The following is a 16,795-nucleotide window of genomic DNA, read 5'->3' as shown; positions in this document are numbered from 1 at the left end:
ATAGGTGGGAGTCAGGGAGGTGGAGCCTGCATCTTTCAGAGATTTAGTGCTTATGACTTTCTTCATATGCCTCAGATGGTAGTACCCCTTTAAGTTTTATTTTGTCCATTGGGGGTGATTCTATATGACAGTGTAGCCGTTGGACCAGACAAAGTTGTGTATTCTTTCTCTGAAGGATACTCTCTAAATAAAACTCTGAAGGATACTCTTTCCATTGTGTGTCTGGTGAGTGGGTTCTGGGTTGCAGGCTGTGGCTGGCCAGGCCATCGGGGCTTTGTTTACCCCTTCATTAACGAAAGATGTTGCACCATTTACCACAGCACAGTTTGCACACGTAACAGCTGACCCTGAATGAATATAACCTACCAATATACGAGTGTAATTGAATGAGGTAAATAAAGATGCTTCTCATATGCAGTAAGTTGTATACATCTAATACAGTTGTTCTGCATTAGCTTATTAACAGCAATATTAACATACTGTAATCATTGTAATCTGAATGGAATATATATTGTAGCACAGACGAATATATGCCAATTGTACATTGTATCTGTATATATTTCTTTCACAAAACAGATGACTGTTGCTGAATTGGAGGACAAAGTAAAGGAGCATGAATGCTATAATAGTGAGCTGCAGGATGTGGAGAAGTGGCTCCTGCAGATGTCAAGCAGACTGATCACCCCTGATCTAATGGACAACAGTAATTTGGAGACAATTACTCAACAGCTGGCTAATCACAAGGTGTTATTTTATATTGCTATGAATTGAACAGTAGACATATTGTCCCATTTTCAGATATTTTTAGGCAAGTGAACTAGATGGTGTTCGTCACTGCATGATAGAAAATGTCATGGTTTAATATAGGGCAGACACTAGAATTAGAAGGTGTGGTGTGGTGAATAATGATATTTCTGTAGCACCAATATGGGTGGCGCTGCCATCTTGCAGTGAAAGTTTTTTCACTTTGATTCCAGTTGAGAACATTTACATTTGCTCACAGTCCAAACCGCAGACTAGTAGACTTACATGTAAGCTGTAATGGGGCAGAGATGGACATGGACACAAAATAATGGCTAATGTTACTAACAGTTATCTAACACATTAGTCCTCACTATTATTAATGATAAATGATTGGCTGATTTGATTGTGAAAAGGTGTTTTTGTAGCATTCGGGAGAACACTGCTTAATTAACTATTAAAAATTCAACAGTTTTCTGGCATAAATTGCACCGAAAACTGCCAAATGTGCTTTGTGCCGCATTTACTATGTGTTTTAAACACTGTCAAGACACGTTTTCCACTGTGTCCGACAAAGGAACCTTTATTCGTACAAAAAGAGGCGTTCGCTAAAAGCGACACTATGCACTGAAAATTGTGCCAATTTTTGTTGTGAACTAAGCCAACTAAAAGATGGTATAAAGTTAGACTCGGCAGTCATTACGATAAGCAGGGTACTCATTTTACTGACCTCAGAAGGATGGTAGGCTAAGTCAACGTCAAGCCGCCTACCTGAACCACACAGGGATTGAACCCACAACCTTTAGTGAGATTAGGACTGCATTTCTGCTACCTTAAGACTCTGCGCCACATGATGCTTCAACATGGAACAAAGCGAGACAAGCGAGAGTAACAAGCGAGCAACTTCTCACTCAGTGTAAGCAGGCTGCGTATTCTCAAGGAGTAGAAGCGAGTGGCCATAAGAGATGCCCAGTGCGCTCCACCTCCATTCACTGAAAAACTATTGTTCCTATGTGAAAGCTTGAGAGTGGTAGTCATTTTGGCAGCGTTCTGGCGCTTAGCTGTCTGACAGTCATTCCGTCTGAAGGCACCCTAAGTTTACACTGTCTAGCTATTGGACAGTATTAGTATATAAGCTCCACAGTGTACGCCTTTTTACTTCTAGCCTTTTCTATGTATATTTTTCTTTGTTGAAGTCAGTGGGGAGTTAGTAAATGCCAAAAAAGACCTCAATGGACAGGGCAATTTGTAAATATCATATTCACTACTGTGTAATATCTTTCCATTGTACAGATTTAGCAAACTTTAACTTGACAGTGATGCCTTTCTGTGTCAATTTATATTAAGCCATTAATGTTAATTGTTAATCCGGGTATACAGCAGGTAGGAACTATTAGAGGTTCATCCAGGGAAAAGTCTGATTGCCATTAGGGAGTCAGGAAGGAATTTTCCCCCAAAAGGGCTCTTGCCTCTTGGGGTTTTTTGCCTTCCTCTGGATCAACAACATAGGAGGATAAATAGGCTGGACTAGATGGACATTGCCTTCATTCGGCCTTACATACTATGTTACTATGTATTGGAAAGCTGTTATCTTAGCTTAACACAATAAAAGCCATTCAACATTTATTGGAAGGGCAAATAAACTGCGGCACAGAACGTTTTCTTAGCTTTCTTCATGAACACTCACATTAGAAAAATAATAATAATAATCTTTATTTGTATAGCGCCAACATATTCCGCAGCGTGGTTCAGAAACCACCATTACATGTGAACCCCAAGCCAGTGATAAATAAAACTGAGTATAACGAGCTGTATACAAATGATGAACTCATATAAATGTTCTGACATGAACTCTTTCTGCAGGCAATGATGGAAGATATTGCCGGTTTTGAAGAGCGCTTGAATAGTCTCAAACTGAAGGGAGAAAGTCTGGTTCTTCACTGTGCAGAACATCTGCAAGCAAAATGTAAACAAACTGTACAAGCACATTTACAGGGAACAAGAGACAGCTACTCAGCCATTTGTAGTACTGTCCAGAGGGTAAGTAATAATACATCCGTAATATCACAGTTCTCTTTACCAGAATGGTGATAACAAAAATCACTGTAAAAAGCTTTGTGACCATAGAGAGCTACAGGACCTAGGACTGAATGAATACACTTTTATTCAGCGACCATATATCTGTAATACACATAATGTACCCGTAAATCAAGACATTTGGCCTTAAGGGGATTTTCCACATGAATTCCATTTATAAAAACGCTGAAAAATCTGTGTCTTTCTGCGGCGGTTCTTAGCATGGAGTTAGCCCTGTCAATGGGCAAAAGTTTGCATGTGGAATTCCAAAGTGAGTTTCCATGTCAAGAAGATTAGGATTGTAATTGAAAATGGCTTAAAACCTACCTGCAATTCTGCATCAAAATCCACAGTTAGGTCAAGTTCACACATGCGTTCGCATGTCACATCGTTTGACAGCGTTTTTTAACGCACCTCATTATTCAGATTGGTTGTGAGGTACACTTAAAAACGCAAAAAAGTACAAAAATAGAATAGACAGCAATGGAAAATCACGGCGTTTAAAACGCTGCGTTTGAGCTCAGGTCTGCGAGGCCCCATTGAAACCAATGGGAACGTTGTACCACGATTAATTCGGAACACCATGCTAATCACAGTACAAAGTGGCCGGTGTGAGAACGGCCTTAGACTTGTGAATTCTGGCATGGAATTCTGTAGCTGCGGATTTGGGTGTATTGTGTGTCCTAATTCCTTCCCGTTTGAGTGGTCCCTAAGGAAGCATTCCCACAGCGGTTTTAAATTTGCTGTGGGATTACGTTAAGGAGATCTGTTACAGCTGCCAAAAACAGCATTGTGACTGTATCCCTGAACGGAGAGGAATGGAATTATTCACTATCATTAGTGAGACAGAGACCACTTTGGTGTTCATTTTACAAAAGTTCAATTTGTTTCTGTTATATTTGGAGTACGGAATAACGTAGTTGACTATGCTATTCTATGCGCCAAAGATAAAAGAATGAAGTGAACCCTTGTCAAATGGACACTAAAGTGGTGTCTGTTTCACTAATGCAAGCGAATGGTTCCTTTAATTTCCTTCCGGGGATCCCATCACAATGTTGTTTTCGGTAACCCCCACGAAAAAAAACGCTGCGAATTTCTCTGTGAAAAAAAACTGTAGTGGGTAGTCACCCTTAATGAGCAATCCTTATGAGAAAATCACTTTTGTCATCCCTTGAAATATTTATCATTCACCTCCAGGTGTATTTAAGCTTGGAAAATGAACTACAGAAGCACCTGAGCCACCAAGATACACTGCAGCAATGTCAAGCCTGGTATTCTATCGCGAAGAAAGAGTTAGAACAAAACGCCAAAGTCCCACTCTGTCAGGCTGAGGCCATAAAACAGGTATGTGAAGATCTAGAAATAAGCTTAAAGGGGTAATCCAGTGACACTGTGCAACACAAAACCTTGTTCAGCTTGCTGCAGTAGAATCACAGAATCCATACTTAACCTTCCACTCTCCCTCCGGTGCCATCTTGCAGACTCTCCGATTCTTGCTGCTCTTCACTTCTGGGTGCAGGGAAACGGCGATGACGTCCCCAACAAAAGGGCCATGTGACCATTGCAGCCAATCACCGGTTCCCTTCAGACGGTGAATAGCTGCAGCGCTTATGTGACCCAGTGTCATGTTGTGTCATGCAATTCAGCTGGTACCAGAAAGCCGGCGAGATGACAGCGGCAGGGGAGCGCAGAAGGGTGAGTATGGATTCTGTGATTTTACTGCTGCAAACTGAGCATGGTTTTGTGTAACACTATGTCCCTGGATTATCCCTTTAATGTAAAATCACTAAATGTCGAGCGGTTATTCTGCTAGATCACATCTACAGCTGCCTCGTGTAATTTGTATAGAATAATTGTTCATCATTTTGTCACCAGCCCTTACCATTGTATTTGTCTACGCAGGTGAAACATTACAGGACTCTGCAGGAGCAAGCCAACACCTACTTGGACCTTCTGTGCACGGCCTGTGACTTATCCGATGGAGCTGTGAAGAATGTAGCAATTAACATTCAGCAAACAAAGCAGACAGTAAGCACTTATAACCAGTAACATTGTGCATGCACCATGACAACTCAGTAACATGCTAATCACATGATGTGAGACGGACTATTCTTCTAGGTTCCATAGGAATCCTCAACACCAGCTCAGCCTCCTGGCATCTGTGAGACTGCTTACTTTATACAGATCCATAGATAATCTTTAGTTAAGTGTTTTACAACGTGTTCTTTTTTAGATTGAACAAAGAATGATGCAGTCTCAGGATCTGGCTAATGGCTGGGAAGAAGTTAAACAAATGAAGATGGAGCTTCAGACATACTTTCAGGAGTCTGGCCAGCAACTCCAAGACATGAAGAGAAGGCGAGCAGAACTGGAGATCAAATTAGCTCAGAACATGGTCTCTCAGCTGAAGGTACTTGAATGGGTTGACTTGTGGTGTGTCTCAACAGCTCTTTTTTTTTTTTTTGCTTACGTGGTCATGTTTTCTCAGAGTGCAATTTACAATGTAGTAGTCTGGTGCTTATTCAAGTGTATAGTGGTAAACAGTTGCAACCATTAAACCATAGCAGGTAAAATATATATATATATATATATATATATATATATATATATAATATATATATATATATATACACACATATACACATACACACACACGTACATACAGCGCTTTCAGTGTATCAAGTGGGCGGGCCCCACCAGTCACTCTCAATGGGTTATATTGGACTGTCAATCAAGTTTGACATCACCCATGGAGAGTGAGCAGTGGGGACCGACCACTTGACACATTGGGAGCATCAGGAGTTGGACCTAAAAAGAGCTTATCTAGGCAAAAAGTATGTAACATAGTATGTAAGGCTGAATGAAGACAATGTCCATCTAGTCCAGCCTGTCTATCCTCCTTTGTTGATCCAGAGGAAGGCAAAAAAAACCCCAAGGCCAGAAGCCAATTAGCCCTTTTGGGGAAAAAATTCCTTCCCGACTCCCTAATGGCAATCAGACTGTTCCCTGGATCAACCCCTAATAGTTCCTACCTGCCTGTATACCCGGATTGACAATTAACCTAAGATTTATATCCTATAATGTCCTTCTTCTCCAGAAAGACATCAAGTCCCCTTTTAAACTACTCTATGGATTTTGCCATCACCACTTCCTCAAGCAGACAGTTCCACAGTCTAACTGCTCTTACAGTAAAGAGTCCCCTTCTGTGTTGGTGATGAAACCTACTTTCCTCTAATCGTAGCGGATGTCCTCTTGTTACCGTCGTGGTCCTGGGTGTAAACAGATCTTGGGAGAGATCCTTGTATTGTCCCCTCATGTACTTATACATGGTTATTTGGTCGCCTCTTAACCTTCTTTTTTCTAGAGTAAATAGTCCCAATTTGGATAGCCTCTCTGGGTATTCCAGTCCTGTCATTCCATGTATTAGTTTAGTTGCCCTTCTTTGAATCCCCTTAAGCACTGTGACATCCTTCCTGAGCACCGGTGACCAGAATTGTATGCAGTATTCCATGTGAAGCCTGACAAGTGCCTTATATAATGGAAGGATAATGTTCTCATCCTTCGCCCCTATACCTCTTTTAATGCACCCCAAGACTTTATTTGCCTTTGCAGCAGCTGACTAGCATTGGTTACTCCAGTTTAGTCTATTATCCACTAATACCCCCAGATCCTTTTCCATATTACTTTTCCCCAGTGGTACCCCATTAAGTGAATATTAGTGACATCCGTTTCTCCTGCCCATGTGCATAGTCTTACATTTTTCAACATTGAACTTCATTTGCCATTTTTCTGCCCAAGCCCCCAGCTTATCTAGGTCCGTTTGTAGCCGCACATTGTCCTCCTTTGCGTTAATTATATTGTATAATTTTGTGTCATCTGCAAATATTGATATTTTGCTGTGCAGCCCCTCTATCAGGTCATTGATAAATATGTTGAACAGAGTGGGGCCTAATACTGAACCCTGTGGCACCCCGCTAGCGACTGTGGTCGAATCAGAGTACGAACCATTTATTACCACCCTCTGCTTTCTATCATTGAGCCAATTTTTTACCCACTTACACACGTTTTCGCCCAGTTCGAGCTGCCTCATTTTGTATATTAGCCTATTATGTGGCACGGTGTCAAAGGCTTTATAGAAATCCAGATATACGAGATCAATAGATTCTCCCTGGTCCAGCTTAGAGCTTACTTCATCGTAGAAACTGATCAGATTTGTCTGACATGAGCGACCCTTCATGAATCCATGCTGGTGAGGAGTTATTCCCTTGTTCTCCTTGAGGTGCTCATCGATGGCGTCTCTCAGAATCCCCTTGAAAATTTTTCCCGTTACTGAAGTGAGACTTACTGGCCTGTAGTTACCAGGCTCACTTTTGCTCCCTTTTTTGTAAATTGGAACCACGTTGGCAATGCGCCAATCCAATGGTACTACACCGGTCTTGATAGTGTCTAGAAATATTAGATATAGCGGCCTAGCTATCTCGTCACTTAGTTCCCTTAGTATCCTTGGGTGTAATCCATCTGGGCCCGGCGATTTATCAATTTTAGTTTTCTTTAGTCGCTTCCGCACCTCCTCCTAAGTTAGGTATGAGATATTTTGTGAGGGGTTCATTTTATTCCCCTGCTTCTCGTGTGGCATTTCCTTTTCGTTTGTGAATACACTTGAGAAGAACCTGTTTAGTAGATTTGCTTTCTCTTCGTCATCATCAATGATTTCTCCTGCATTATTTTTTAAAGGGCCAGCGCTCTCCCTGCAAATCCTTTTGCTATTAATATAGTTGAAAAATAGCTTCGGGTTGTTTTTGCTCTCTTTGGCGATCTGTCTTTCTGCTTCCTCCTTGGCAGTTTTGATCGTATCTTTGCATATTTTATTTTTTTCCCTGTATGATTTTAACGCTTCTTCGCTGCCTTGTTGCTTTAGTAGTTTGAACGCTTTCTTTTTTTCGTTTATTGCCCCCGTCTAGTCGAGCCACATTGGTTTCCTTTTAGTTGAGTTTCTTTTATTTTTAAAGGGAATGAACTGCTCACATGAGGTGATTAGGATCCTTTTAAACTTTTCCCATTTGTCCTCTATACCGATATTTTTGAGGATGTTGTCCCAATTAATGTTACCGATAGTAGTTCTAAGCACATCAAATTTTGCTTTACTAAAGTTTAGTTTCTTTGTTGCTCCCTGATAAGGCTTCCTATTGAATGACAGCTGGAAGTTGATTATATTGTGGTCACTGTTCCCCAAGTGCCCCTCAACCTGCACCACCTTTAAACGTTCCGGTTCGTTGGTTAGTACTGCAGCTGCAAAGCCATACACCTTGTCCCGCTAAGTCTATGAAGTAACATGACATCTTTAAGAAAAATGAACATCATAACAGCAAAGAACTTTTTATGAGTATATTGACTGATTTATTGTTTTACCCTACCTTACATTGGCAGCAATTTTTGCCAATGCTGTAAACATTGGAGTATATTCAATATTTTACTTGCGCCACAATTCTAACCATGAAAAGTCCTAATTTTGTTGCAAATCACCAAACTGTAACTTTTAAAAAGTGCGTAGGGCCTGATTTTTGGGGGTGTGGTCCCGCGCAGCCCATCACATTTACTGTAATCTATGCCAGAAAATAATGTGATCTAGATTATAGCAAAATCTCTGCTCCAGCTCCTCGCTGGTATAGGTTTTCATCCGGTGCTTGAAGGTTCTGCTAGATAAAACAAATGTATTATGAGGCTTGTACATCTTAATACATTTATTGCTTATAGCTGGGTATAGTCTTTACTTAGATAGCATGTGAAACACAAGTCTAAGTAAATAAACCTCATTGTATTTTGCTTTTCTCTGACACCCTTTAATTTTTTTCATTGTATCCACTATCTGCTGTAGTAGTGCACTGGCCAGCCTATCTGACGAAGAGGCAGTAGCCTCGAAAAATGTCATAGCTGCTGGTTTTTAATAAAAAAGAAGTCAGGTGTATACAGTGACTCCCCATTTTTTTTTTATACAAGAAGGGTTGTTTTTTTGTATCAGTCTTCTAGCTCACTATCAAGCTCTCTTTTTCTTGGTGTGGCATCCCCCTGGACTAGCGGCACCTTGCCTACCTCCATCTGTTGAATTACCTATCTGGAGATGAATAGAGCATACAATCACTGTACAGTAGTTCACTGTAGAAAACCAGTTAGGTGTGCTCCAACCTTTAACATTCTCATACAAGTTCTATTTTATAACGTTAAAGTGGTTCAATGCTCCCATTGACAGGCTGTGTTTCCAATAATGTCAGGATCTGTTAAAATATACACAGAATCCATAAAGGATCCCATTAAGTTATAGTGGATCTGTCAGACTTTTTTTTTATACTGGGCAGCAGACTACTAAAGGTATCTTTGCAATGGACGACTGTCGGGTGCATAAATGCTTGACAGCCATGCTGTAGACTATCGCTCCTGTGCTTTCACACAAGATAAATGGTCATTCAGAGAATAAAGGCCTGCGGCCAGAGATCTCTTCCTACCATTCACTGCAAACAGGAAGTTGTTCATAGAAAAACAACTGCCTGTTTACATGGCCTGATATTCGCTTGGTTTTTAGGTGAGCTAAAAACCAAGTGCCCCCAACAAGTGAGTGATTTCTGGCTCAGTTTGCTGCCAGTGGCCGCGTACACGGAACGACTATCACCCGAATTTGCAGTTTCTAGTGATTATCCGAGCAATAATCGCTGTATTTAAAGGTACCTTTAGGTTTCTGTTGCCATGAATGGAACTGTGATGATTCGATTATTATAGAAGTTGTAGAGATGAGAGGAACTTCAGTAAGAGAAGCAAAAACCGTGTTGGGCACACCCAAGCATATTTGCATCACATATTATGCGCGCAATGCGCGCGCACATAGTACGCAGTAAATGGCGTCAATTAAAGTACATTGATTTATATTGTTCCACTCACACTTGCGTATATTTATTGTGTATGTTACTCACCTAACAAAGAACGCAGCATGTTCTATTTTACCGTGTATTATGGACATAAGAGCCCTATTGTACTGTACAGGGACATTCGAAATGCAGTGCATACACAATTACATTGCATATGTGTGCCATTTTTTACGAATGTTGCTCGGAGACATGAGAAGGAAATTATAACAAGAAGAAACCGGGAAGTCCGTGCAGGAACGCAACAATACACAAGGATGCGCAGTTCCATATGCCAGTAAAACATTGCGATTCTTACGCAGTGTGTTACGATACGGTCGTGTGAACCTGACCTAAGAGTCAGTTGCGTAAATTCTAGTAAATCTCTGGAAATGTGCAGTAATTATGTTCTACTCCCTGTTCTCTCTTGTGTCTCTCCACTAGGAATTTAGTCAGAAACTTCAGTCACAACAAGATCAGATCACCAGTTTTACAGAAAAAGTGAACAAACTGACAAATGGACAAGAGTCCCCAGAACATGCTGACATCAGTCAGTTAAGTAACCGCTGGCTTGATTTTTGCTTTCAAGTAAACAGTCTACTCCAACAGAGAGAGGAAGATCTGCAGAGAACACGGGATTACCATGACCGTCTCGGCATAGTTGACGTCTTTCTTGAAAAACTTACCTCTGAGTGGGACAACTTAGCCAGGTAATTCACGCTAGCTAGGTTATTTTCAAACTAAGCATAAAAAAAAGATTGTACTAAAATCTAAATATTTTGTTGTTCCAAACTTACATTCATTCTGTATTATCAGAGCCACTAGATAACTTCTGAATCTGACATCCCCTGCTCTGAGTGCAGGATAGGGGCCCTTAATTATAAATTGTGCAGCACAATTCTAGTGTAAAAAAGGCTTAAAATTATGTTAAATGTTTATGTGTCAGTCGCCACTTTCCCAAAGTTTTGAGAAGGTAGGCAGGGCTTAATGAGAGAGCGGTGCATCCCATGGCATAGCATATTTACTATTTGCCAAAAATGGATGTAAACTATAGCACACATTTCCGTCTGCTCATAGCTGGAGTTGATTTGCATTTCTAGCACATGGACAGCTGAAATTATCAATAAATGTATATGTTTAGTGCAATTTTTTCCTGGTTCACTGCTGTTAAAGACTATTGTAAATCGACTTTCCTTAGTAAATTCCCTCCTGTATGTTGAGAACAGCTGCCACTTCCATTCCTTCATTTAGCACAGCAGTTGAAAAGCATTATGACTTGATGTGCTCTTTAACATATCTTATTTTAGTTTGGTGCTCCACAGACTATACTTTTAGAGACACCTGCATGAAAGTCCCTCATAATAGAAATGTCTTTAGAGAGATTTGAAGGCCATCAGAAAGTTACTAGTACAGGTTGTTTTTGTATTTGATGCTTTACAGGACGTTTACAATGTTTATCGTAGATTTTCTATGAAGAAATGATATGTAACTGAACAATTATTTCTACTTTTGACAGATCTGATACTGAGAGCACAACAGCACACCTTGAAGCTTTGAAAACATTAGGATCAATTCTTCAAGAGAGAAGATTTGCTATTGAGGACCTTAAGGAACAAAAGCAAAAGATAATTGACCATTTAAATGTAGATGACAAAGAGTTAGTTAAAGAGCAAACCAGTCACTTTGAGCAGCGTTGGACTCGGATAGAAGACTTAGTAAAATCAAAAATTGTGACTTGTGCCACAACATTGGAAGAATTAAGTTTTCTTAATTCCCGTCTGCAGGAATTAACTGAGTGGGCTGAAGATCAGCAGCCTAGCATGTCAGAAGCCTTAAAACAAAGCCCACCACCTGAACTTGCTCAAAACCTTCTTATAGACCACCTGACTATATGCGGTGAAGTTGAAGCTAAGCAAGTGCTGCTGAAAAACCTCATTAGAGACACAGATAAAATAATGGCTAATTTAGGACTGAATGAAAGGCAACAGCTTCAGAAGGCACTAGAAGATTCACAGAAACATGTTGACTGTCTAAGTGATTTGGTCAACCAAAGAAAGAGACACTTAAATAAAGCTTTGTCTGAAAGGGCACAGTTTTTGATGGCTACCTATCAGGCCTTAAATCAAATTCAGCACTATGAAAAGAAGGTAATGTTTCAGGAGCACATTTGTTTGCTTCCAGATGATGTAACTAAGCAAATCCGAACATGTAAAAATGTTCAGGCTAGCTTAAAGATGTACCAGAGTGAAATTAACAGCCTTTGGAACCAAGGCAGAGAGTTAATGAAGGAAGCTACTGAACAAGAAAAAAGTGAAGTTTTAGGTAGATTACAAGAACTTCAGAATGTTTTTGACAGCACTTTGCAAAAATGTGGCCAACGGCTCATAGAGCTTGAAAAAAGCTTTGTTTCGAGAAACTTTTTTAAAGAAGATTTAGACAAAGCTTGTCATTGGATCAAACAAGCAGATGTTTTAACATTTCCAGAGATTAATCTAATGAACGATGATTCTGAATTCTATACTCAGCTTTCCAAATATCAAAAAGTTCTCGAGCAAGCCCCTGAATATGAAAATCTTTTACTCTCCTTGCAAAGAAATGGGCAGGAGATTTTGCCTTCATTGAATGAGGTTGAACGATCTTACCTTGATGAGAAACTCAATTTTTTGCCACAACAACTTAACTATGCTGTTACAAAGGCCAAAGAAAAGCTCAGTAAAGTTCAGGAAGCAATCTTTCTCCGTAAAGAGTATGTTTCATTGATTGATTTGACAAGTAAGGCTTTGAAAGAACTTGAGGAACACTTTTTACTCATGAACAAAGTTCCCTCCAGCCTTTCATCAGAGGAAGCATTGACTCTTCACCAGGACTATGCGTCTCTTCTAAATGAAGTTGTGACACTTGGCACAGCAGTTAATGAACTAAATCAGAAAAAGGAGATTTTCCGTAGCACAGGACAACCGTGGCTTCCTGAAGAAATGTCGCAGCTTGTGTGCCAGTATCATAGGTTGAAAAGGACCATAGAACAGAAAGTTAGCCAACTGGCAGAGACAAAAGATGTCTATCGGAGACATGAAGACCTTTGTTCAAAGTTGAAGATAAAATTTGAAGCCCTGAATAAGGAGTTGGAACAAGTGAACGGGGAAACACTTCCCGCTGAGGACAAGCTAAAAAGTTACCGTACATTGGCAGCCAACCTTCATAATGCGGGCACACTTCTCGGTCAAGTTACAGAACATTTAGAAGAACTTTCTCCAGTGCTTGATCCTTCAGCTTATGAAGCCGCAGAGCTTCAGGTTAAACAGTGGCGTGAAAAGTTAAAGTCCTACAATGTCGTGATGAAAGAAAGGATGGGAGAATGTGAAAACAGATTGATTCAGAGCATAGATTTTCATATTGAAATATGCCGTACATTGGAGTGGCTTAGGCAGAAGAAAGTAGAACTGAATGAACCGCTAGCATTGGATGGGAAGCTTGAAAGTGTTCAGGAGGAAATCAGAAAGTTGCAAATTCAACAAGAGGAAATTGCATCCAGTTTAAGGATTATGAATGCCCTGAGCAACAGAGAAAAGCAAAAGTATCTGAAAGCAAAAGAATTTGTACCAGCTGATTTGGACAACAGCATATCTGAACTATTGGAACTTGACAGAGAAATCAATGAAGTGATCACTGGAAGACAGGTGTGTGTACAAACTGGAGTTTTTACGTTTGTGACAATAATCCTGACCATTTTACTAATACTATAATAATCCAATGGTATACTATTCTACACTAACATTAATTCAGATATAAAGAAAAACTGTCAAGGGGACATAAAGTGCCTACCAGCTCTGTAGACTATTTGTTTTTGGGAATTTAAACAGTGGGTATGATAAGAGAATAGAATAGAGCTCCTTGTTTCCAGAAGCAGTACTATTGCCCATGGCCTGTGTCTGTAATTACAGCTCAGACCCATTTACTTAAAATTGGGAGAAGTGCAATATCAAACAAGATGTAGACAAGCGTGGCACTGCTTCTGGGAAAAAGCATCTTATTTTCTAATCCTGGACAAATATAGAAATGTTCCTCAAGACATGTCTGGAACCCAAAGTAAGCAATCTCCAGTTCTCCTAACTACATTTATACTTAAAAAGTTACTGCTTTTTTTAAAAAAAAAAAACTTTTGCCGTGTAACAGCGCTGATCGCTGAAATGAAAGGGCTGCACCAGTTACTTATGCGCAGTATCTCTTCAGCAGTCTTCACTGCCGGTCCACTCCTTTTGGCAAATGAATACAGAGGCATAGATGTTTACAGAAGTGTATGTGTCTGTCTTCAGCAGCTCAGAAGAGCCGACTGGCAATGAAGACTGCCAAATGAGAAAAGCGCTCAAGTGAGTGCTGTAGGCCCTGCATTTGAGTGATCAGTGGGGGGCTCAGCACCTGGACCCCTACTGATCAAAACGTTAGACATGTCGCTCTGACATGTCAAAAGTTTTTAAAAAGTGCATATACTCTTGACAGCTCATGCTTCCTAAAACTGAGTTTTGCATTATTTCTTAAAGTGACCCTTTGTATCCAATACTTGAATTTAAGTTGAAAGTGTTGTGAAGTGACTTGCATTTCATTTACTGTTTCACTTCTACTATTACTGCCAGTTACCAACAGAAATCCAAGACATTTAAGATTATTGGTCTGCATGATGCTTTTGCACAAAATAATTCTAACCCGTTTAGGACCAGGCACTGTAAATTTACGGCGCCTGGCCCTGGGCTTAAAGCTTAGCCGTATGTAAAATTATGGTGGCGCTTTAGGCCTCCTTCCTCTGCAATCAGAGGCAGGAGCGGGTTATCAGCTGTTAGTGACAGCTGATAACCCAGAGGAGAAGGCAGGAGGGGGGTTTAACCTTTTCTGCCTTCTGCTTCCCCCGAGTGCACAGCGCTCATTGAGCTCTGTGTACTAGAAAGTGAAAGTGGAAGGGTTTCTTCCACTCCGGGAGCCGGGGGGGGGGGGGGGGGGGGGGATCATGTTACCGCCAGGGGTCCCCTTCTGTAGCAGGGGTTCCCCTTCTAATGTCACTACAGGGGTTGCTTTTTGCCTGTAACTGTGACTGCTATGGATGCCCCAGCTAAAGTGGAAAAATGTCAAATAAAGGAAAATAAAACATGTGAATGTCCCCCAGAGACATTGGGGACATAGATGGTAAAAAACATAATTACATACATCAGTAAATAAGAATTACAGAATGAGGCCTTAGTCAGACGGGCGTTTTTTGCCGCGATTTGCGGATCGCATGACGGATGCGCATCCGCAAATCGCGTGACCGGTGCCCGCAAATCGCCCGAAAATCTGCTCCTAGCCGCGTTTCATTAGAAACGGGCCGGAGCTGTCCAGCGCATTGCATTCAATGGAGACGGCAATACAGCCGTCTCCATTGAAAGCAATGCGCTGCGGGCGAGCCCGGGATGAATTGTCGGTAAGGGCTTAAATATATAAGCCCTTCCCTGCAATCCATCCTAAAATGTGTTAAAATAAAAAAAAAATGCATTCTCACCTTCTGCCTGCAGCTCCGGGCAGCCGTCCTGCAGTGGGTGTGAAGGGGGTGTGAGTCAGACCCGCCCCCTGATTGGCTCAGCGCTGAGCCAATCAGAGGCATGCCTCACTCACACCCATTCATGAATTCATGAATGGATGTGAGTCAGACCTGCCCCTGATTGGCTCAGCGCTGAGAGGCAGCAGTCACTCACCCATTCATGAATTCCTGAATGGGTGTGTGAGTGAAACCGGCCTCTGATTGGTCAGGCTGTGACCAATCAGAGCAGATCATTCAGCAGGCGGGGATTTTAAAGCCCCGCCGGCTGAATAGTGCCGAGAAGCAGTTCAGGAGAACTGACAGCGGCCGCGGCTGGACTCCGGCTGCAGCGGAAAGGTGAGTATACAATTTTTTTTTATTTTAACACATTTTAGCATGAATTGCAGGGAAGGGTTTATATATTTAACCCCTTCCCGACAATTAACCCCGCGCACGCCGGCAGCCCATTGCTTTCAATGGAGCGGCTGTATTGCCGCTCCATTGAATTCAATGGGCAAACATCGTTCTTCTCTGCCACAGCTGTTACAGCTGTGGCAGAGAAGAATGATTTGTCTTCTATATGTTCTCAATGGGGTCGGCGCTGCTGCCGCCGGCCCCATTGAGCGCATATACAGAAGCGAACAGGAATCGCAGATCGCAGATAGGTGCGATCTGCGATTTTTTGTTCTATAATTTTTCGGACGAGCGCATAAAAAGCGCTCATGTGTCCGATACCATTGCGAAGCAATGGTTTTAAAAAATCGCCGGACGCATGCGCATGCGCAAATCGCGGCAAAAAACGCCCATCTGACTAAGCCCTAAAACAACAATATATACATAAGAAAGAAAATAACCCAAAGCCAACGCCAACCAAAACTGTCACTATAAGCGCCCTGTAATCAAAAACTATACATATTATGTATCAAAACGTTCGAAACAAAATGAGGAACCCGTTCCCATACATTATTTTAGTGTAGATATACTAATTAAAAAAAATAACTAGAAATGTTAAAAAAATAATTTTTTTAGCTTTTTACCCCAATAAAACTAAAAAACAGAAAAGAAAGTCAGTGAAAAAGACATTAAAAATATAGTCCTATGTGTCACAGGAAAAAAAACACAACAAAAATAATTTTAGTAGCTAAAGGAAAAAAAATAGGGCAGTAAAAGCGCCACATGGGTAAAATCCCCAAAAAGTGTCTGGCCCTTAAGGTGCAAAACAGCCTGGTCCTTAAGGGGTTAAACGATATGCTTCATTGTGTTTTATTTGTATAATGACCACACAGTCATTTATAGCAGTCCTTACCATCATATTGTACACGTAATGTAAGCAGAAGTATGCTAACACCCTCACAGGCTGTTTGTAATTTCTATCCAGAAATTCGCTCCTACAGTGTATGTGTATTACCTGGCATATCAGGCTGGGTCCATTCGAGGGCTGATTTGCCTCAGAAAGCCTGCCTCCAAACCTGCACCATTTAGTGTGGATTTTGAAGCTGGTTTTATCGCGTATTGCAGAATTCACCCCCTCATTGAGAAG

The 16,795-nt window shown here is 41.0% G+C and overlaps 1 protein-coding gene across 2 annotated transcripts in view; it reads left to right on the top strand.

Annotated features, from left to right (window-relative positions):
• The window catches only part of SYNE1 (spectrin repeat containing nuclear envelope protein 1), a 575,530-nt gene that overhangs the window by 337,078 nt on the left and 221,657 nt on the right, over nucleotides 1-16,795 (top strand). For both annotated transcript variants that reach the window (XM_066595961.1, XM_066595958.1), the window contains 7 exons: nucleotides 577-744; nucleotides 2,605-2,781; nucleotides 4,015-4,161; nucleotides 4,720-4,845; nucleotides 5,051-5,227; nucleotides 10,155-10,420; nucleotides 11,227-13,387. In XM_066595961.1, the coding sequence (XP_066452058.1) occupies nucleotides 577-744; nucleotides 2,605-2,781; nucleotides 4,015-4,161; nucleotides 4,720-4,845; nucleotides 5,051-5,227; nucleotides 10,155-10,420; nucleotides 11,227-13,387 (3,222 nt within the window). The remainder of the gene's footprint in view (nucleotides 1-576; nucleotides 745-2,604; nucleotides 2,782-4,014; nucleotides 4,162-4,719; nucleotides 4,846-5,050; nucleotides 5,228-10,154; nucleotides 10,421-11,226; nucleotides 13,388-16,795) is intronic.

This window comes from Eleutherodactylus coqui, chromosome 3, assembly GCF_035609145.1.
Source record: "Eleutherodactylus coqui strain aEleCoq1 chromosome 3, aEleCoq1.hap1, whole genome shotgun sequence".
Taxonomy (NCBI): domain Eukaryota; kingdom Metazoa; phylum Chordata; class Amphibia; order Anura; family Eleutherodactylidae; genus Eleutherodactylus; species Eleutherodactylus coqui.
The sequence above is the reverse complement of the archived record's forward strand: the minus strand, read 5'-3'. Positions and strand labels throughout refer to the sequence as shown.